This window comes from Mobula hypostoma, chromosome 12, assembly GCF_963921235.1.
Source record: "Mobula hypostoma chromosome 12, sMobHyp1.1, whole genome shotgun sequence".
NCBI lineage: Eukaryota > Metazoa > Chordata > Chondrichthyes > Myliobatiformes > Myliobatidae > Mobula > Mobula hypostoma.
Window position 1 is genome coordinate 74,341,385 of NC_086108.1, and position 23,685 is coordinate 74,365,069.

Genomic DNA, 23,685 nt, shown 5'->3' on the forward strand with positions numbered 1-23,685 from the left:
TAGATCCTCAGAGATCTTGACACCCAGGAACTTGAAGCTGCTCACTCTCTCCACTTCTGATCCCTCTAGGAGGATTGGTATGTGTTCCTTCATCTTGCCCTTCTGGAAGTCCACAATCAGCTCTTTCGTCTTACTGATGTTGAGTACCAGGTTGTAGCTGTGACACCACTCCACTGGTTGGCATATCTTGCTCCTGTACACTCTCTCGTCACCACCTGAGATTCTACCAACAATGGTTGTATCTTCAGCAAATTTATAGATGGTATTTGAGCGATGCCTAGCCAGACAGTCATGGGTATATAGAGAGTAGAGCAGACCACAGAACCTTATTTCAGCTGACTTATGACTTTCTCATGTGCATTCTGGCAAACTCCAGCCGAGATTTCGTGAGAGTTTTTTTTCAAAATGGCTTTCTCTTTGCCATTCTCCCATAAAGCTGTGACTGATGAAGCACCGGGGCAACAGTGTTGTCTTCTATCTCAGCCACTGAAGCTTGTATCTCTTCCAGCGTTGTCATAAGTCACTTGGTGGCCTCCATCACTAGTCCTCTTCTTGCACGGTCACTCAGATTCTGAGGACGGATGCTCTAGGCAGATTTACAGCTGTGCCATATTCTTACTATTCCCAAATGATCAACTTAACCATACTCCAAGGGATATTCAGTGACCTGGAAATTTTCTGTATCCATCTGACTCCTGACTTGTGTTTTTCAATAACCTTTTTGCAGAGTGGCTTGGAGTGTTCTTTTGCCTTCATGGTGTGGTTTTTCCCAGGATACTGACTTGCCAGCAGTTGGACCTTCCTCATGCAGGTGTATTTTTTACTACAAATCAATTGAAACACTTTGACTGCACACGGGTCTCCAAAAATAGATCTCCATTTAACTAATTATGTGACTTCTAAAACCAATAGGTTGCACCAGTGATGATTTGTTGTCATATTAAAGGGAGGTGAATGCTTATGCAATTGATTATTTTGTGTTTACATTTATAATTAATTTAGATCACTTTGTAGAGATCTGTTTTCACTTTGACACAAAAGAATCCTTTTCTGTTGTCAAAAAGCCAAATTAAGTTCACTGTGAGTCACTGTTGTGAAACAATAAAACATGAAAACTTCCAAGGGGGTGAATGCTTTCTATAGGCACTGTATTTATAGTGAAGGGTCTCGTACAGGAGGTTGGTTAACTTGGTTGGAGCACATGGAACTGAATATGTACTGACATGGACTGAGAGCTGGTTATTGGTCAGAAAGAAGAGTGTGAATAGTTGACAGCCTGCGACCAGTGCCAATAGGACCCAAGATAATTACTATATTTGGTAACAATTTGGCTGAAGGAATAAACTGTTATGCTTCCAAGTTTACTGATGATGCTAAACCAGATGAGGGTGTGAAAATGTAATGAAGATTCAGGGTTATAGAAATGTTGCATTAGTGGGTGAGAACATCACAAATGCAATATAATGTGGAAAGAGGGTATCTGCTTCATTGCACAATAGGAAAGCAGAATAATTTTTAAATGATGATTGAGTGGGTAGCATTGAAGTTCAAGGTGACCTGGTTGACCATCATGTAGGATGGCAACTACTATGTTATCTTTTATTACAATTGGACTTGAATACAGGAATAAGGAAAATTACTGCAATTATACTATAACTGTGAGGCTGTGTGAGACCACACATGAATTTTAGTCAGCAATTTCCAACTCCTTGCCTAATGTGTGCCTTCCTGAGAAGGAATGCAGCAAAAATTCATTACAACAGGAATTCTGCAGATGCTGGAAATTCAAGCAACACACATCAAAGTTGCTGGTGAACGCAGCAGGCCAGGCAGCATCTGTAGGAAGAGGTGCAGTCGACGTTTCAGGCCGAGACCCTTCGTCAGGACTAACTGAAGGAAGAGTGAGTAAGGGATTTGAAAGTTGGAGGGGGAGGGGTAGATCCAAAATGATAGGAGAAGACAGGAGGGAGAGGGATAGAGCCAAGAGCTGGATCATGGGACAGGAGGTCCAGGAAGAAAGACAAGTGGGGGGGGGGACCCAGAGGATGGGCAAGAGGTATATTCAGAGGGACAGAGGGAGAAAAAGAGTGAGAGAAAGAATATCCCACCACTAAGCACATCTTTCCCTCCATCCCACCACTAAGCACATCTTTCCCTCCCCCCCTCTCTCTGCATTCCGCAGGGATCGCTCCCTACACAACTCCCTTGTCCATTCGTCCCCCCCATCCCTCCCCACTGATCTCCCTCCTGGCACTTATCCTTGTAAGCGGAACAAGTGCTACACATGCCCTTACACTTCCTCCCTTACCACCATTACCACCATTCAGGGCCCCAAACAGTCCTTCCAGGTGAGGCAACACTTCACCTGTGAGTCGACTGGGGTGATATACTGCGTCTGGTGCTCCCGATGTGGCCTTTTATATATTGGCGAGACCCGACGCAGACTGGGAGACCACTTTGCTGAACATCTACGCTCTGTCCGCCAGAGAAAGCAGGATCTCCCAGTGGCCACACATTTTAATTCCACATCCCATTCCCATTCTGACATGTCCATCCACGGCCTCCTCTACTGTAAAGATGAAGCCACACTCAGGTTGGAGGAACAACACCTTATATTCCGTCTGGGTAGCCTCCAACCTGATGGCATGAACATCGACTTTTCTAACTTCCGCTAAGCCCCACCTCCCCCTCGTACCCCATCTGTTACTCATTTTTATGCACACATTCTTTCTCTCACTCTCCTTTTTCTCCCTCTGTCCCTCTGAATATACTTCTTTCCCATCTTCTGGGTCCCCCCCCCACTTGTCTTTCTTCCTGGACCTCCTGTCCCATGATCCTGTCATATCCCCTTTTGCCTATCACCTGTCCAGCTCTTGGCTCTATCCCTCCCCCTCCTGTCTTCTCCTATCATTTTGGATCTCCCCCTCCCCCTCCAACTTTCAAATCCCTTACTCACTCTTCCTTCAGTTAGTCCTGACGAAGGGTCTCGGCCTGAAACGTCGACTGCACCTCTTCCTACAGATGCTGCCTGGCCTGCTGCGTTCACCAAAAATTCATTACACTGGTTCCAGAGATTGTAGGTTAGCTAAATGATGAGAAATTGAGTAGACTGGGATTGATTTGAAGATTAAGAAATCTCACTGACACTCATCAAATTCTTTCAGAGCTTGACAGGCTAGATGAGGGAGGATGTTTCTCATGACTGATGAGAAAGGAGCTCAGGACTGATGTTTCAGAATAAAGTGTTCAGGATTTGAATGACAGTTCTTCACTAAATAGATGGTGGATCTTTGGAATTCTGTACCCTGGAGAACTGTGGAGGCTCAATAACTGGGTTTATTCGAAATAGGATGATAGTTTTTTGGGCACTGGGTGATGGAAACCTCCAGTAAAATGACGGTGCTCACACACAGTGACTTCTACAGGGATAACCAAAGGTGTTATTGTCCCCTTTTCAAAAGTTACTTTTTTACAATCACGAGATCCTGCTGGACATTAAGAACTTAAAGTTCTGCGAGTTGCTCATTGGCAGAGAAACGGAAGGAATTGGACTCGGTGTGGATCGTGCTGCTGCCTGCATCAAAGAGGGATTGGAGGAGTCAGTGCATGAAGGTGATGTGCAGTCTAACAGCAAGTGATCATCTTGTGGTGGCAAGACCCTGTTGGACATAGCTAACGTAGAATGTTGCAAGTCCTACTCACTGGCGGACTGCAGGGGAGCTGTGTGCCCTTGGTGATAGCGACAACTGTGCTTCAAGCTGCGGTGTTGCCTGTTCACAGCTATCTAGGAAAGAGGCATTGGTGCGCTCCACCAAGTGCCAGAGGCAGTGTGGCATGATGTCCAAGCTGGAGTTGGTGCTGCCCACCCCTCCGGTGTTCGTTCAGCAGAAGACAAGCCATATTGTGTTCAACTGCCTGCTGCTGCAACATTCATGGACTCAGGGACCTGCACTATATTTTTGCTTGTGTGACTGTATTTTACTGCTATCTTATGTGCTAGATGTGCCTTTTGCTGTTTATGACCATCAGTGCTCTGTTTTGCACCTTGGCCCCAGTAATGCTGTTTAGTTTGGCTGCAGTCATGTATGGTTGAGTGAGAGTTAAGCTTGAACTTGAAGGGAGGTGGTGCAGGAAAATGGAGATCAGATAGAAGATCATTGAAGGAATAAGTGAGAGAGTGGGATCTGAGCCAATAAGAAGAAGCAAGGTGTAACTGGAGGGGCCATTTTAGCATGGGCCAGGGTTAAGGTGGGAGGCTTTGGCAGAACAGGTTTCAGAGAGAATAGACGGAGGCTAAGGATGCTTCTGAGTCATTTGGAATAATTTATTTTGATTGTAAAAGTTAGGGCCGAAGGTATAAGAAGTTCAACAGGAAGAGGCTGAGTAAGTGACTCGGGTGAGTTTGAAACTCAAAGGTTTCAGAAAGAAATCAGGGATAAGTGCAGGTAAGTTTTTTTTTGTTGTCTTTTTTGGTCCTTAATTCAGTGTAGGCAGGGTAGTAGAGAGGTGGTGGAATGCCCCTCCTGTTAATATGTGGAATTTCAGGGTACCTAACAACCTCCCTGATGACTGCATCTGTGGGAAGCGCACTCCTGACTGACAAAAACCTCACAGATGAAGCTTTTACTGAGGTGGTCACACCAAGAGTGCAGGCTTCAGATAAGTAGATGGGTAGAGTAAATAGTGCAGTGCTCCCTATGCCCGTTTCTCCTCAGCTACAAGTATAGCCCTTTGGATACTTCTGGGGTTGGGGGGGAGTAAACTATCAGGCCACAGCAGCAGCAAATGGACTTGTGGCACTGTGGCCATGCTTCAGGGAAGAGGCTCAAGAACCAAAGGAATCCAAGGTAATAATCTTCGGATTACTCTTGATGCTACGTGCTAGTCAGGGCAGAAATAGGATGATAATAGAGATGAATGAGTGGCTGAGTAATTGGTGCAGGTGGTAAGAGTTTCAGCAGGGAAGGGTAAAGTCAAACAGAACGATAGTGGTAGGAGAATCAATAGTTAGGGGGATGGACAGGAGATTCTATGGCTGCGAACGAGAATTCAGGATGATACGTTGCCTTTCTGAGGCATCACCAGTGGAAAGGATGAGCAGTTTCAGCATCCTGGGTGTCAACATCTCTGAAGGTCTATCCTGGGCCCAACATGTTGATGCAATTACAGTGATGGCATGATAGCAGCTACATTTCATGAGGAGTTTGAGGAGACTTGGTATGTCACCAAAGACTCTCGTGAATTTCTACGAATGTACTTTGGAGAGGTTGCATCACCAGCTGGTGTGGAGAGGCCCCTGCACAGGATCGGAAAGAGCTCCAGAAAGTGTAAACTTAGCCAGCTCAGTCATGAGCACTAGCAAAAGGCGATGCCTCAAAAACATGGCGTCCATCATTAAAGATTCCCCCCCCCCCACCGCGCCCCACTTCATCCAAGACACACCACCCTATTGCCACAATCAAAGAAGACGTACAGGACCCTGAAGGCACACATTCAACATTTCAAAAGCAGTTTCTCCCCCTCCACCATATTTCTGCATGGATAAGGAACCGACGTACACTGCCTCACTTTTTTCCTTTTTTATTGTTCTTTCTGCACTACTCATTTAATTGAATATTTTAATGTATATTCTTATTGTAGCACAGTTCTTTTACTATTATGTATTGCAATGTACTGCTGCCACAAAACAACAAAATTCATGAGATACAATGTCAGTGATACTGTATCTGATTCTTATTCTGATTCAGGAGTTAGGGTCCAGGATGTCTCAGATCAGCTAGGGAATATTCTCAAGGGAGAGAGTGAGCAGCTAGAGGTCATGGGGCTCATTGACTCTAATGACAAAGGTAGAAAGGAGGAAAGAGATCCTGTGGAGTAAGTATGGGGAGTTAGGAGCGGGTCTGACGAGCTATGGTAATCCAAGGTAATGATCTTTGGATTACTCCTGGTGCCATGTGCTAGTCAGGGCAGAAATCGGATGATGGTACAGTTGAATGAGTGGCTGAGAAATTGGTGCAGGGGGTAGAGTTTCAGCCTCTTGGATCATTGGAACCTCTTCTGGGGCAGAGGTAACCTGTACAATAGGGAGGGGTTGCTCCTAAACTGGAGGGGAACTAAGATCCTGGCTGGGAAGTTTGCTAGTGCTACTAGGGAAGTTTATACTAGTTTGGCAGGGGGATGCAAACCAGATGGTGGAAAAAGTGGAAGGATGAAGAGGAAGATAGATGTCAGGGACAGTAAAACCAGGCAGGAGCAAAGTAATAGGAATCATGGAATGGATAGTTTGAAGTGTATGAATTTTAATGTTAGGGATATTATGGTTTAAGGTGATAAACTTAGAGCATAGATCTACGAAGCTGTGGCCTTATAGAAACTTGTTTGAGAGAGGGACAGGAATGGCTGCTTCAATGTCCCAGGGTTTTTCGATGTTTTAGAAAAGATAGGGAGGTAAAAGAAATGGGAGAGTTGCACTACTAATCATGGACAATATCACACAGCTGCAGTCATAGGGGACAGAATGGAGGTCTTGTACACTGAGTCTGTATGGGTAGAATGCAAAAACAGAGTGCAATCACTCTGATGGGATTGTACGACAGACTCCCCCAGCAGCCACCAGGAGACCGAGGAACACGTGCAAGCAGATGAAGGAAAAGTGTAAAATCAATAGGGTTGTTGTCATGGGGAGCTTCAACTTTCCTAACATAAATTGAGACCTTCTCAGCACAAGTGGTTTAGAGGGGGCAGAATTTATTAGGTGCATCCAGGAGGGTTTTTTAAGTCAAAATGTAAATAGTCCAACAAGAGGAAGGTTTGTACTGAGCCTGGCCAGGTCACTGAAACTTCTGTGGGTGAGCAGGTATGGAACAGTGACCAGAACACAACACCTAAAGTTTTAAGTTAGCTACAGATAAGGATTAGTATGGTCCTTGTGGGAGAGTATTAAACTGGAGCAGGGCAAATTAGGGGAGCATGAGGCAGGAACAAGGGAGAGTTAATTGGGAACAGCTGATTTTGGGCAGGTCTCCATCCAACGTGTGGAGGGTGTTTAAAGAGCAACTGCATAGAGTGCAGGACAGGTGAGTTCCAGTCAGAAGGAAGTTCAAGGAAGGCAAAATAAGAGAAGCTTGGATGTCAAGAGAGATGATGAATTTTGTCAAGAAAATGGAAAAGGATGTCAAGCTTAGGAAACAAGAATCACCTGAGCCCTTGAGTATCATAAGGAAGACTGGAAAGAACTCAGGAATAGAATGAGGAAATCCAGGATGGGCCATGAAAAGTCCTTGGCAAGTGAGATTAAAGAGAATCTCAGGGCATTCTATTCAAACATCAAGAGCAAGAGGCTAAGTCCACTCAAGGGTAATGGAGAGAACATTTGCTTGGATGTGGAGGATGTGGGTGAGCTTCTTTACATCAGTATTTACCAAGGGAAAGGACATGGAGTATAGGGAGATCAGTGCTGAGCATATTCATATACTAGAGCATTTCAAAGTAAAGGAAGAGGTAGTTTTGGGTCTCCTAAAGAGCATTAAGGTGGATAAATCCCTGGGGCCTCATGGGATATACCACAGGATATTGAGAAAGGCTAGAGAAGAGATTGCTGGGGCTTTGACCAATATTTCTGTCCTCTCTAGCCACAGGTGAGGTTCCAAAGGACAGGAAAGTAGCTAATCCAAGAAGGGAATCCTGGAAGCTGTGGACCAGTGAGCCTCACGTCAGTGGAAGGGATGTTACTGGAGATAATTAAGGATCGGATTATTGAGCATTTGGAAAACCATGGCCTAACTGGGGAGAGCCAGCATGGTCTTGTGCAGTGCAAATCATGTTTTACGAATTGAGATTTTTGATAAGGTGACCAGGGTGATTGATGAAAGTAGAGCTGAGGATGTTTACATGGATTTTAGGAAGGCGTTTGACAAAGTCCTTCATGGGAGGTTCATCCAGAAGATTAAGATGCATGAGATCTATTGAGAATTGGCCATTTGGATTCGGGACTGGCTTGCCCATCAAAGACAGAGTGTAGTGGTTGAAGAGACCTGTTCTAGGAGGAGATCCATGATTACTGGTGTTCCACAGGGACTTCTGTTGTTTGTGATAAATATAAATGAGCTGGATGAAAATGTCGATGGATAGGATAGTAAATTTGCAGATGATATAAAGACTGGTAGATAGCATACAAGATTGACGAAGAATACAGCAGAATTCAGATGAGTTGCAGGTATAAGTGGAGAAATGACAGATTGAAGTGTTGCACGTTGGGTTGGATGTAAAAAGACAGTACAGTGATAAGGGAAACACCCTTAACAGTGTTGATGAGCTGAGGGATATTGGGGTGCAAGTTCATAGCTGCCTGAAAGTGGCTACACAGGTTGATTTGGTGGTTAAGAAGGCAGATGGCATACTTGCCTTTATTAGTCAAGGCAATGAGTTCAAAAGTCGGGAATTTATGTTGCAGCTTTATAAAACTCTAGTTCAGCCGCATCTGGAGTATTGCAAACAGTTCTGGTCACACTACTAAAGGAAGGTTGTCGAGGCTTTGCAAAGGGTGCAGAAGAGGCTTACCAGGATGCTGCCTGCATTAGATGACGAGAAGTTGGACAAACATGGGTTTGTTTTCTCCAGAGCAGTGGAGGCTGAGAGGAGATCTGATAAAGTTTTATAAGATTATGAGAGGCAGAGATAGAGTAGACAGACAGTATCTCTTCAACGTACAGGGTTGGAATGTCTAATACGAGAGGGTATGCACTTAAGGTGAGATGGAGGGTAATTTCAAAGGAGATGTGAGGGGCAAGATTTTTTTTAAACACAGAGTGATGGGTGCTTGGAATATACTGCCTGGGCTGGTGATAGAGGAAAATACATTAGATACATAGAGACTTTTAAGAGATGTTAGACCATAAGATGTAGGAGCAGAAGTAGGCCATTCAGCCCATTGAGTATGGCTGATCTAATTCTTCCAGTCATTCTCACTCCCCTGCCTTCTCCCAATACCCCTTGATGCCCTAGCTAATCAAGAACCTATCTATCTCTGCCTTAAATGCACCCATTGACTTGGCCTCCACAGCCGCACATGGCATCAAATTCCACAGATTTACGACCCTCTGACCAAAGTAATTTCTCCGCATCTCTGTTCTAGATGGACATCCTTCAATCCTGAAGTCGTGCCCTCTTGTCCTAGACTCCCCTACCATGGGATATAACTTTGAAATATCTAATCTGTTCAGGCCTTTTAACATTCGGAATGTTTCTGTGAGATCCCCCCCATTCTCTTGAACTCCAGGGAATACAGCCCAACAGCTGCCAAACGTGTCTCATTTGGTAATCCTTTCATTCCTGGAATCATTCTCGTGAATCTTTTCTGAACCCGCTTCAATGTCAGTAAATCCTTTCTAAAATAAGGAGCCCAAAGCTGCACACACTGCTCCAAGTGTGGTCTCACGAGTGCCTTATGGAGCCTCAGCATCACATCCCTGTCTTTATATTCTATACCTCTAGAAATGAATGCCAACATTGCATTCGCCGCCTTCACCACTGACTGAACCTGGAGGTTAACTTTAGGGTATTCTGCACAAGGACTTCCAAGTCCCTCTGCATGTCTGCATTTTGAATCCTGTCCCCATCTAAATAATAGTCTGCCCATTTATTTCTTCCACCATAGTGTATGACCATACACTTTCCAACATTGTATTTCATTTGCCACTTTGCCCATTCCCTAAACTATCTAAGTCTCTCTGCAGGCTCTCTGTTTCCTCAACACTACCTGCTCCTCCACCTCTTTGTATCATCGGCAAATTTAGCCACAAATCCATTAATTCCATACTCCAAATCATTGATATATCTTGTAAAAAGTAGCAGTCCCAATACCGACCCCTGTGGAACTCCACTGTTAACTGGCATAGAATAGGATACCTTTATTCCCACTCGCTGCTTTCTACCGATCAGCCAATGCTCCACCCATGCTAGTAACTTCCCTGTAATTCCATGGGCTCTTGCCTTGCTAAGCAACCTCCTGTTAAAGGCCTTCTGAAAATCCAAGTACACCACATCCACTGCATCTCCTTTGCCTACCCTGCTTGTAATTTCCTCAAAAAATTGCAGTCGGTTAGTCAGGCAGGATTTTCCTTTCAGGAAACCATGCTGGCTTTAGCTTATCTTATCATGTGCCTCCAGGTACTCCATAATCTCATTCCTAACTAACGATTCCAACAGCTTTCCAACCACTGATGTCAGGCTAACAGGTCTTTTGTTTCCTTTCTGCTGTCTCCCACTCTTCTTAAATAGTGGAGTAACATTTGCGATTTTCCAGTCATCCGGTACAATGCCAGAATCTATCAATTCTTAAAGGATCATTGTTAAAGCCTCCACAGTCTCTCCGACTATTTCCTTCAGCACCTGAGGGTGCATTCCATCAGGTCCAGAAGTTTTATCCACCCTCAGACCAGTAAGCTTCCTGTGCACCTTCTCAGTTGAAATTTTCACTGCACATACTTCACTTTCTTGACACCCTTGAATGCCTGGTATACTGCAAATGTCTTCCACTGTGAAGATTGATGCAAAATACGCGTTCAGTTCCTCTTCCATCTCTGTCTCTCATTATAATACCTCCAGCGTCATTTTCTATTGGTCGTATTTCTACCCTCAACTCTATTTTACCCTTTATATACTTAAAAAAGCTTTTAGTATCTTCTTTGATATTAATCACCAGCTTCCTTTCATAATCCATCTTTTCCTTCCTAATGACTTTCTGAGTTTCCTTCTGCAAGTTTTTAAAAGCTTCCGAATCCTCTATCTTGCCACTAACTTTGGCTTCATTGTATGCCCTCTCTTTTGCTTTTACTTTGGCTCAGACTTCACTTGTCAGCCATGGTAGTGTCCTTCTTCCATTCAAAAATGTCTTCTTATTTGGAATATATCTGTCTCACACTTCCCTCATTTTTTGCAGAAACTCCAGCCATTTCTGCTCTGCTGTTCATCCTGCTAGTGTCCCTTTCCATTTAACCTTGGCCAGTTCCCCTCTCATGCCATTGTAATTTCCTTTATTCCACTGAAATACTGACACATTGGAATTTAGTTTCTCCTTCTCAGATTTCAAAGTGAACTCGATTATATTGTGATCACTGTTCCCTAATGGTTCCTTAACCTTGAGCTCTTTTATCACCTCCAGATCATTGCACAACACCCAATCCAGCACAGCCGATCCCCTGGTGGACTCAACAACAAGCTGTTCTAAAAAGCCATCCCTCAGACATTCTACAAATTCTCTCTCTTGAGGTCCAGTATTGGCTGGTTTTCCCAATCGACTTTCATGTTAAAATCCCCAACGATTATCATGACATTGCCCTTCTGACATGCCTTTTCTATCTCATGCTGTAATTTGTAATCCATATTGCAGCTGCTGTTTGGAGGCCTAAATTTAGATAGGTATGTAAATGTAAGGAAAATGGAAGGATATGGATATTGTGTAGATGGACGGAATTAGTTTAGTTCACAATTTGATTGCTAATTTAATTCATCTGGCACAACATTGTGGGTTAAAAGGCAAGTTTCTGTGCTGTATGGTTCTATGCTCTATCAGCCCAAATACCTTGACAAATGGTGGAGTAGGTTTCATTCTTAAGATTTGGGAAATCTGTTGAAGTGCATTACATTTGGAAGCCAGAGGTCGAGGGAATGAGTTATTTATAATTCATATTTTGTCATTCTGGAGTATTTTCTCACCAGGTGACCAAACCAGACTTCAGAATAGCCTTGTGTGAATCAAGGATCACTAGGACAATTTGCCTTTGGCAACTGTTTTATTCAATTTTCTTTTATAGGTGAATGTGTTTAAGAAATGTTGTTTCAGAAAACCTGCTATCTTGTCAATTTTTCTTGCAAAAACTGTAGATTACTGCACCTTTCGATCAATATATATTGGATTACAAAATAAAGCCTCAGCACAGCTAATTGATAAATTTCACAATTGGACCAGTTTCCAGAAAGTGTAACTAAAAGTCTGCTCCAGAGATATTGACTTCAAAATTCTCACAACAGTCATGTTTTTTTCTTTATTGTTACAAGTTTATGACCCTTTTTTTTGACCCTTTGTTTTCACTATATATATTCTGCAGCATTTCATTTCTAACAATAGATTACTGCATTTGATTTTTTGCTATTCTTTCATTTAGTTTCACAAACTACAGATGTCAATTGAAGGAAGCTTGCCCACGTATAGATCTTGGCAAGAGGAGGTATGTAAAACCTTATGGTTTTCTTACTTAGGTTGGTTGCTATATGCTGTGTAAATCAACATGAGCCTCATTTTGAGATTCCAATTCACATTTCCTTTCCACTTCAACTAAACACAGACAAAAGTGACTTCAAGTTGCTCCTTACAAACAAGGAATTTAGTAAAGGAGGCCATTCAGCCCCTCACTAACCTTTCAGTACAATAACCAGCCCAAAGCTAATCCTCTTAGCTTTAGGTTGATTATTGTACTGAAAGCTAATTTTCTTTCTGTATTCCCATGATATTTCCTTACTTCAAATATTTATGCACATTTCCTTTAAAAATACAAGTGTCTTTGTGTTGTTCACTCAATGTCAAAACATTTATGGATGTCTGCATAGAAATTTGGCCTTCTCATTTAAAATATATATTGTAAATACCAAAATGCTGAGTGAAATTGTATCAGTTACAAGTATGGCTGGAAAAGTGCAGATGGAGTTTAACTTGTGGAAGTGTCTAGTGATGCACTTTGGAAGGCCAAATGAAAGGAAAATACAGAGAGTTTATAGCATTAAGGTAGAGAAGGAACTTGAAGTCCAGTTCCATAGCCCCCTGAAAGTGACTACACGACTGAATAAAGTGGTAAAGAATGTGCACAAACTTGCTTGCCTTCACTGAAAGGGGTGTTGAGTATCAGAGTTAGGATGTCATGCTGTAGTTATATACCACTTCAGTTAGACCACACTTGCGTGCAGTTCTAGTTTCCTAATGAATAAAGGATGTGAAGACTGGAAAGGGTGCAGAGTATATCTACAAGGATGCTGGCTGGATTAAAGGATACAGGCTATAAGGAAAAGTTGCTCAAACTTGCCTTGATCTCCCTGCACTGTCAGGGACTGAGGAGAGACCTGACAGGATTTTAAAATTACTGTATGAGAAACACAGATGGGGTAAACAATCAGAATCTTTTCCCTGAGGTAGAACTGTCTAATAGAAGAGGGCATGCTTTAAAGGTTGTGTGGAGTGTGGTTAGTTTAAAGGTATTCTTTACAGTTTTTTTTAACACAGACTGGTAGGTGCCTGGAATGGATTACCAGGGGTTGTAGTGGAAGAAGGCAGTTTGGTTGAGTTTAAGAAGCATTTTGATGGAGACAAATATGGAATGAAAAGATGATAACACAAGAAGAGGACACAGTGCAAATTGACATCAAGGCTAGCACAGCATGATGAGTCGCTGGCCTATCCAACGTTATGTTGTTCTATTTATGTTCTACTGAAAATTATCTTGGAGAAATAGACATAGACATACTTTATTGATCCCGAGGGAAATTGAGTTTCGTTACAGCTGCACCAACCGAGAATAGAGCATAAATATAGAAATACAAAAACCACAAACAATCAAACAACAATATGCAAACTATGCCAGATGGAAATAAGTCCAGGACCAGCCTATTGGCTCAGAGTGTCTGACCCTCCATGGGAGGAGCTGCAAGTTCGATGGCCACAGGCAGGAACAACCTCCCATGACGCCCAGTGTTGTATCTTGATGGAATATGGCCGGTGTCCAACAGCAAAAAGTTTAATATCTGGGCTACAAGCACGTTCCTCGATCGTAATATGACCAGGATTGCACCATCCGTTGTTAACCAGAACAGCAAGACCCTAACTCCTTTACGCTTACCGCTCTCAGTGCACTTCCAGTCAGCCCGAATGGTCTGGAAGCCCTCCATGGAAAAGTTTGGTCGGGTATGTCCACGTGCAGTCCAAGTGGAGAACTCCTCTTCTCCATAAGTCTCTGTTGTCTCGACCCGGTCCTCTTTCTTCGCCTTTGTGATCCCCCTCTGCATCCTCTGTGTGTTTTCCTCCAGATTTCAGCAGGGGTGTCCGCCGCTCTGTTTGCTAAACCGGCCGGCATAAGCGCAATCAGCTGGTCCCTGGAATAAACAATGGGACCATACTGCTGCCCTGCTAATGAGACGTGTCCGAATGTAACTATTTCCAACGCTAAAAACCCAAATAAAACTCTCTCCACCAGCACGTTAGACAGGGTGCAGCTTCAATGTGTTACTATGAAAAAAATACAACAAATAACATAAGTTAAAAAAGTAAGAAGAAAAAAGTAAGAAAACTAGTCAGAACAGCTGTAACAGGCTGGATGCACGACCAGCGCATGCGCACAAAGATACAGGATTAGTGATGGAGCAGTGAAATGTAAAATGGATTAACCAAAGAGAAATAGAAAATTGGTGGACAAATGGTGGACATTTTGGCATGATAAATTTTCCATTGTCTTGCATGAAAAGAAGTTGGAGAGGATGAGGTTAGGTATTTGAGAAACTAGTTGAAAAGAATATCCTTTTGTCTTTGCTGAGCCTGCTGATTATCTTACTTTATGAGCCTTGATCCATTCTTTTAAAAAGCACAAAGAATGGATCATTAATGCATGAAAGGATAACATAAGATCTTTAAATTTTCACTAATATCTAGAAGTGGATACTGTAGCAACCACAGGTGCTCCTGCTTGATGGTATTCAGTTACTCTCGATGAGATGAAGTTGTTAATTCCAACTTCCATCTCTAGAATATGGAGTGAATTTAAAAATTGTGTACTCTGTAAATTTTTAAAAACATGAAAATTTGTTAAATTTTCTCAGTTTTCTTGAAATTTGTTGTCATGAAGACTTTTAAAGCTTTGTGAAGTTGTATTAATCAATGTTCTCAGCAAGCATATTGTGCTTGGATCCACCCTTGGTTCTACATCCTCCCTTTGCTTGAATCTCAGATGTATAGGGTAATCTTGGCTTAATTTACACAGCATTTGTTACTGAATAGTTTTGTCACACTTGCAGTGTCTAATTGATGCATAACAATCATGTTGGTAATATTGGTAAAAACAATTATGTGCGATAATTCAAGAAAATTGACAGAATTTATTTTGTGGAAGTTCATCTCCTAAGAAAATTTAAACTTTTAAAATAAATAAATATTTAATAGTCTGAGGTGAGCCCCAGAGTGCAGAGAGAGTGGGAACACCTGGAACGTGTACGAGAAATAGCCGAAATGCATGGCCGTTATTTGGCAGACATTCAAGCTCGTAACAGGGAACTGGAGGAGCAAAGAGATGGTAAGGAGCTTTATACAATCTTGCCTTTAATTGCCAACTGAAATGGACTTAGCTTTAATTAACATTCATTCTTTAGTTATAACAAATATATGTAAATAAAAGTAGAGTTTAATTATCAATTCTCTTAGAGAAGCATCAGGAAGTTCTTCTGGGATCAACAATAACACCATGTTCCCTTCAAGGTGTGCACCATCCTGACCTGAAAGTTTGTTGGCATTCGTTCGTTATTGCTGGGTCAAGATCCCAGTGAAAACAGCAATGATTGAGCCTTGTGTTAGTCAGAAAAAGAGACCTATCACCATTTAGAGTCCAATTGAAGATGAGCATTTTATTCTCTTTTTGTTAGAACCAGCCACATCTCCTTAATAACCTATGACAAAAATTGAAACTTTTAAAAAAAAATACCATAGGACATAGAACAGTACAGGCCCTTGGGCCAACGATGTTGTGCCGATCTTTTAACCTACTCCAAGATCAATCTAACCCTACCTGCCCACATAGCCCTCTGTTTTTCTTTCATCTAAGTGCCATATAAGAGTATCTTAAATGTTCTTAATGTATGTACCACCCCTGGCAGTGCATTCCACACACTCACCACTCTCTGTGTTTTAAAAAAAAGAACCTCTCTCTGACGTAATTTCCTCCAACCACCTTAAAATTATGGCCCCTTGATTTACTGTTTCTGTTATGTTTAGTAACTTCAAAATGTTATCCTAATTCAAATGAACTCCAACTCCACTGAGCATGCATCTCAACTATATACATCACATGCTATATGATGTTGTTAGGTTGTCATCAACTCATGGCGACGCTATACTGTAGTTGTCCATAGGTAAGGTTTTCGTGGCAAGATCCGGAAGTAGATTGCCAGTCCTTATTCCACACAGATACTGCTGCTGCCCAGGTCAGGACCCAGTCGGATTTGATCTCAGGGCCATCTGCCTAGAAGTCTGGTGCTGATGCCATTACACCACCGGCCATATGTTATATAATACAACTCCCATATACAGGCACCCACAGAATAGGAAATTTTAAATCGTTCCATTCAGGCCTAAAGACTTGATCACTATAGAGGCTTTCGTATTCTTGTAGGATAATGTCTTTCCTGACAAGGGAGGTCACTCTGCTTGGCAGCTGAGACTTGTGACTGGGTAAACTATCTCAGATTCTGAGGCCACCTCCATGGTGGTTGGAGGAGTTGACTCTGAGACTACAGGAATTGGTTCTAATAGCTCTGGACACCTGTATTCTCCCTCCATTTTCTTCTGGTTTGTGCATCTTGATCTTGGGAAAATGTATTTAGTTCACTAGAGTATTGTCTTATTAATCCTTCTACTGCTTCCTTTACAATCTGATCTTTTCTCTTGGTTTCCTCATCCACAACATCATCTGATGAATTTTCTGTTTTCATACCTCCATTGACTCCTTTCTTTTCAGCCTTCCATTCATCAAGCTGGGCTCTGTTCTGCTGTTATATGCAACTACCTTAACAAGCAGCTTTTCATCTCCCACTTGAAGTTCATGCAATAACTTTAATGCATACAAAGTAGATTTTGGTTCTTTATACTCACAAAAGCTGAATGCTTACAACTTTGCTGAAGCTCCTTAAACTCTCTGTCCGCTTAAAACCCAGCCCATTTCATAAGTAACTGCCTCATTAATATATCAGCTTTCTCAGATACAGTGGCATGCAAATGTTTGGGCACCCCGGTCAAAATTTCTGTTACTGTGAATAGCTAAGCGAGTAAAAGATGAACTGATTTCCAAAAGGCATAAAGTTAAAGATGGAACTGTAAAAGTAGAAATAAAAAAGTTTTCTTGCTTAAAATATTAAAGAAATGTGCCATCTTTAACTTTATGACTTCTGGAAGTAAGTTCATCTGTTACTTAGCTATTCACAGTAACAGAAATTTTGACTGGGGGTGCCCAAACTTTTGCATACCACTGTACGTTACCTACAAAGACTGCTGCAGTCAGACCACTGCTTTTGAGTAGCATAGTCCTTCCATGGACAAATATGCTTTCCAGCCAAAAGCATAGAGGTTGGCACCAACACGTGTTTGCTCTCTGTTTGGGGAACGGTTCCTGGTGTTTGACATGGGAGACAGTTGTGGAATCATCCAGTACCTTTCTTAATTCGCTTTCAGTTGACTTTATTGCAGGGGATGTGGCATGCAAATAGTAGATGGATCTCCAATCAAGTTGTAGTTGTCTCAGCCAATCACATCCCCACAATGTTAGTTCTCCTGTTTTTACCACAGACAAGCCCAATGTGGCTTGTTGGTCGTTGTATTTCACTGTATTGAATGTCATTCCCACAGGAATTATCTTTTCTCTAGTATAAGTTCTTAGTTGGATATCTGCAGGTTCCAGTTTAGAATCTTTGAAATGCCTCTCAAACTCATTTTGTGGAATGCCTGAAGAAGCTGAACCTGTGTCCAATTCCATATTAATTTACCACTTCTGGTGTAAGCCCTATTGCTTGTTAGTTTTCACATTGTAAGTCTGAAGGCTAGTCAGTTTGGTGTCACACTCATCACTATCAGATTTTTCATTAACAGCATGCAGATTAGTGCTCTTTTTGAAACTGCAACTTGACTTTTTAGCTTTTTCTTCTCCCTGTCCAATCCATTTATTTTTGTCTGCCCAACATGCTCCTGGTATGTGTCCTACTTTGTTGCATTTTCTGTAAGTTTTACCCTTAAACCTGCATTGGTCTGGTGCACGTGAACCTTTGCTACAATGGTAACACAATTTATTCAGCATAGCCAGTTTCTGTTTAGATGTTGCAATTTTCTTCATGCTCACTTTCATTCTTGACTGTAATTCAATTGTGTCTCGGCTGTTTCCATTGAAACAACAATTTCAACTGTTCCTTTAAATGTAAGCTGTACTTCAGCTAGGAGCTGTTTTTGAATGTTTTCTCATAAGATTCCGCTAACTAAACAATGCCTCAATGCATCAATAAGTCCATCATTGAACTGATAGTGCTCAGACAATCCCTTCAATTAAGTGACTTATGTTGAAATGGACTCCCCTTCTTTTAGATTGCATGAGACTATAAGATTTAGGAGCAGAAAAAGGCCATTTGGCCCATTGAGTCTGCTCCGACATTTCATCATGGGCTGATCCAATTCTTCCAGTCATCCCCACTTCCCTGCCTTTTTCCCATACCCTTTGATGCCCTGGCTAATCAAGAATCTATCTATCTCTGCCTTAAATGCACCCAATGACTTGGCCTCCACAGCCACACGTGGCAACAAATTCCACAGATTTACCACCCTCTGACTAAAGTAATTTCTCCGCATCGCTGTTCTAAATGGATGTCCTTCAATCCTGAATTCATGCCCTCTTGTCCTAGACTCTCCTACCATGGGATATGACTTTGCCATTTCTAATCTGTTCAGGCTTTTTAACATTCTAGGAGATCCCCCCCTCATTCTCCTGAACTCCAGGGAATACAGCCCAAGAGGTGCCAGATGTTCCTCATATGGAAACCCTTTCATTCTTGGAATCATTCTTGTGAATCTTCTCTGAACCCTCTCTAATGTCAGTATATCCCTTCTAAAATAAGGAGCCCAAAACTGCACGCAATACTCCAAGTGTGGTCTCACAAGCACCTTGTATAGCCTCAACATCACATCCCTGCTCGTATATTCTATACCTCTAGAAATGAATGCCAACATTGCATTTGCCTTTTTCACCACCGACTCAACCTGGAGTTTAACCTTTAGGGTATCCTGCACAAGAACTCCCAAGTCCCTTTGCATCTCTGCATTTTGAATTCTCTCACCATCTAAATAATAGTCTGCCTGTTTATTTCTTCCACCAAAGTGCATGACCATACACTTTCCAACATTGTATTTCATTTGCCACTTCTTTGCCCATTCCCCTAAACTACCTAAGTCTCTCTGCAGGCTCTCTGTTTCCTCAACACTACCTGCTCTTCCACCTATCTTTGTATTATTGGCAAATTTAGATACTAATCCATAAATCCAATAGACATAGAAACCATAGAAAAACTACAGCACAGAAACAGGCCCTTTGGCCCTTCTTGGCTGTGCCGAACCATTTTCTGCCTAGTCCCACTGACCTGCACACGGACCATATCCCTCCATACACCTCCCATCCATGTATCTGTCCAATTTATTCTTAAATGTTAAAAAAGAACCCGCATTTACCACCTCATCTGGCAGCTCATTCCACACTCCCACCAATCTCTGTGTGAAGAAGCCCCCCACTAATGTTCCCTTTAAACTTTTCCCCCCTCACCCTTAACCCATGTCCTCTGGTTTTTTTCTCCCCTTGCCTCAGTGGAAAAAGCCTGCTTGCATTCACTCTATCTATACCCATCATAATTTTATATACCTCTATCAAATCTCCCCTCATTCTTCTACGCTCCAGGGAATAAAGTCCTAACCTATTCAACCTTTCTCTGTAACTGAGTTTCTCAAGTCCCGGCAACATCTTTGTAAACCTTCTCTGCACTCTTTCAACCTTATTAATATCCTTCCTGTGATTTGGTGACCAAAACTGAACACAATACTCGAGATTCGGCCTCACCAATGCCTTATACAACCTCATCATAACATTCCAGCTCTCATACTCAATACTTTGATTAATAAAGGCCAATGTACCAAAAGCTCTCTTTATGACCCTATCTACCTGTGACGCCACTTTTAGGGAATTTTGTATCTGTATTCCCAGATCCCTCTGTTCTACTGCACTGCTCAGTGCCTTAGCATTTACCCTGTTTGTTCTACCTTAGTTTGTCCTTCCAAAGTGCAATACCTCACATTTATCTGTATTAAACTCCACCTGCCATTTTTCAGCCCAGTTTTCCAGCTGATCCAAGCCCCTCTGCAAGCTTTGAAAACCTTCCTCACTGTCCACTACACCTCCAATCTTTGTATCATCAGCAAATTTGCTGATCCAATTTACCACATTATCATCCAGATCATTGATACAGATGACAAATAACAATGGACCCAGCACTGATCCCTGTGGCACACCACTAGTCACAGGCTTCCACTCTGAGAAGCAATCCTCTACTACCACTCTTTGGCTTCTTCCATTGAGCCAATGTCTAATCCAATTTACCACTTCTCCATGTATACCTAGCGACTGAATTTTCCTACTAACCTCCCATGCGGGGCTTGTCAAAGGCTTTACTGAAGTCCATGTAGACAACATCCACTGCCTTCCCTTTATCCACTTTCCTGGTATCCACCTCGAAAAACTCCATAGATTGGTCAAACATGACCTACCACGCACAAAGCCATGTTGACTCTCCCTCATAAGTCCCTGTCTATCCAAATGCTTGTAGATTCTGTCTCTTAGTACTCCCTCCAATAACTTACCCACTACTGATGTCAAACTTACTGGCCTATAATTTCCCGGATTACTTTTCGATCCTCTTTTAAACAACGGAACAACATGAGCCATTCTCCAATCCTCTGGCACCTCACTCGTAGACACTGACATTTTAAATATTTCTGCCAGGGCCCCTGCAATTTCAACACTAGTCTCCTTCAAGGTCCGAGGGAATACCCTGTCAGGTCCTGGGGATTTATCCACTTTAATTTGCCTCAAGATAGCCAGCACCTCCTCCTTTTCAATCTGTACAGTTTCCATAATCTCACTGCTTGTTTTCCTTAATTCCATAGACTTCATGCCAGTTTCCCTAGTAAATACAGACACAAAAAACCCATTTAAGATCTCCCCCTAATAGTCTAAATCATTGACATACATTGTAACAAGCAGCAGTCCCAACACTGACCCCTGTGGAACTCCACTGGTAACCGGCAGCCAACCAGAATAGGATCCCTTTATTCCCTTTATGATAGACTTTCGAAAGAACAATGCAGGTGTATTACAAGGTTCCACCGAGATTTGAACTCTGATTGCTGGTGGTATGATGACATATGCAATTTACATATTTATACATGTAACCCATAATGAATTATTTAAATGAGCAAGAATGTTTAATCAAACAATATAGATACATGATTTCTCAAACGTTATTGAAATATTAAATACACAACAATTTCTCCCTTGAGAAAATGTCGCTAGATGTCCATTCTATCTATGCCTATTATCATTTTATACGCTTCTATCAAGTCTCCTCTCATCCTCCTTTGCTCCAAAGATAAAAGCCTTAGCTCACTTAGCCTTTCCTCATAAGAGATGTTCTCTAATCCTGGCAGCATCCTGAACGATCTCTACACCCTCCCATATCCTTTCTATAATAAGGTGACCAGAACTGAATGCAATACTCCAAATGTGGTCTAACAAGACTTCTATAGAGATGCAATATTTTATTTTTTATCCCCCAAGAAATCCATCAGCGGCTAGAAGAGCTTTCATCTGAAGAGCAGTTCACAATCCACATTGAACAGATGTTGCTGGAGCTCAAGGCAAAGGAGGAGAGGAACCAGCAGTCTCTGGAGGCACTCCGAGAGCAGATTGAACACCTTCATATGGACACTGTGTGCGTATAAATGTCAACATTAATTTTGTTTTGTTCTATTAATTATTCAGTAAGTGTTCCTGTTGGCCTTAATTTCTTTTACTACTTTTGTGACATTTATGGTTTTTCTGGAAAGCCAAACAAAAATATATTGGTTTGGATCTTACTCATAAGTGGAAGCATGCGTTAGGAGGTTCCATGAATGCAAACGCAAACTGGCTTTGGGATGCTAAATCTGTAATTTTTGTTCCATAGTTTCAGTTAAGATGATCAAATTTCATCTTGACAAGATGCCCCATTTTTTTAATCCTGAGAGATACGTATTTCTCAGTTTCTCTGCCAAGTTGGACCTAGCTAAGTTTCATGAACTAATTATTTAGTTAGGGATTTTAGGATAATGGATTTAAAACAAATGACAATGCAAGTTCATTTAAGTTCACAGAACATAATTTTTAACTTTTGAATATTGTAATTAATGTTAGCCACAAAATATTTCTAAAAGAATTTATATTTTATTTTTAAATGTTTCAGCAACATTTAGGAACTGTTAAATCACCTTCGCAGCTTTTGTAATCAGTGAAAGTTGTGACAACACATGCTGTCCCTCAAATCCTTCAGGCCCTTTAACTCACTGCTGGAGGCACGGCCATTGCCCAGGCTAAATGGCTTTGGTAAATTAGTTTATTATTATCATGTGTACTGAGGTACTGTACAATGAAAACTTTACATGCTGTCAATCTAGATGAATTCATTACAATAGTGCTTGGGTAATACAAGGTAAAACAGTAAGAGTTTATAATAAACTGTTACAGTGCAGGGAAAGTGCCGCATAGGTAGACGGTAAGGTAAGAGATCCAATGACCAAGTTGCTGAAGTCAAGAGACCTTGAGTGGAGTGGGTATGTGCTTTCAGGCATTGTATCTTCTGCCAGATGGAAGACAGGGTACCTAGGGTGGGTAGAGTCATTGATTATGCTGACTGCTTTTCTGAGGCAGCTGGATGTGTAGATGGAGTCCCATTGAGGGAAAGCCTTTTTCCATGATGTGCTGAGCTGTGTCCACAACTCTGTGACTTTTGCAGACATGGGCAGAGCGGTTGCCATACCAAGCAATAATGCACCCAGATAAGATGCTTTCTATGCTGAATTGATAAAAATTGCAGAAGATCAAAGGGGCATGCCAAAATTCCTTTGCTTCTTGAGGAAGTGGAGGCACTGGTAGTTTCCTTAGCCATATTGTCATTGTGGTTGGACCCGTATTCAAAACTGTAGATGTAGTTTTATGTATTCTGGCAATATTTTGATGCAAATATTCTACTTGTTAATAAAGCCATAGAGACAACAAACACTACAGCATAGAAATAGGCCCTTTGACCCATCTAGCCTGTGCCAAAACATTAATCTCCCTAGTCCCATAGCACTGCACACCCCTCTCATCCATGTACATATCCAAATTTTCATTAAATGTTGCAATCAACCTGCCATTCACCACTTCCAAGCAACACAGACAAAATGCTGGAGGAACTCGGCAGGCCAGGCAGTATCTATGGGGAAAATGCACAGCTGATGTTTTGGGCTGAGACCCTTCAGCAGGACTTGCACTAGCACTTCATTCCACACTTTCATCACCCTCTGAATGAAGGTTTCCCCACCTGTTCCCCTTAAACATTTCACCTTTCACCCTTAACCTATGATCTCCAGTTGTAATCTCACCCAACATCAGTGGGAAATGCCTGCTTGTGTTTTTCCTGTCTATACTCCTCATAATTCTGCATATCTCTATCAAATCTCCCCTCAATCTTCTACATTTTCTCAAATAAAGTCCTAACTTATTCAACCTTTCCCTATAACTCAGATTCTCAAGTTCCTGCAACATCCTCATAAACTTT

At 41.9% G+C, this 23,685-nt stretch overlaps 1 protein-coding gene across 1 annotated transcript in view; it reads left to right on the forward strand.

The window, feature by feature from the left end:
- ccdc17 (coiled-coil domain containing 17) overlaps positions 1-23,685 on the forward strand; it is a 97,253-nt gene that overhangs the window by 17,465 nt on the left and 56,103 nt on the right. Inside the window, exons 4-6 of the mRNA XM_063063453.1 lie at positions 12,165-12,227; positions 15,200-15,329; positions 21,666-21,819. Coding sequence (XP_062919523.1) covers positions 12,165-12,227; positions 15,200-15,329; positions 21,666-21,819 — 347 coding nt within the window. The remainder of the gene's footprint in view (positions 1-12,164; positions 12,228-15,199; positions 15,330-21,665; positions 21,820-23,685) is intronic.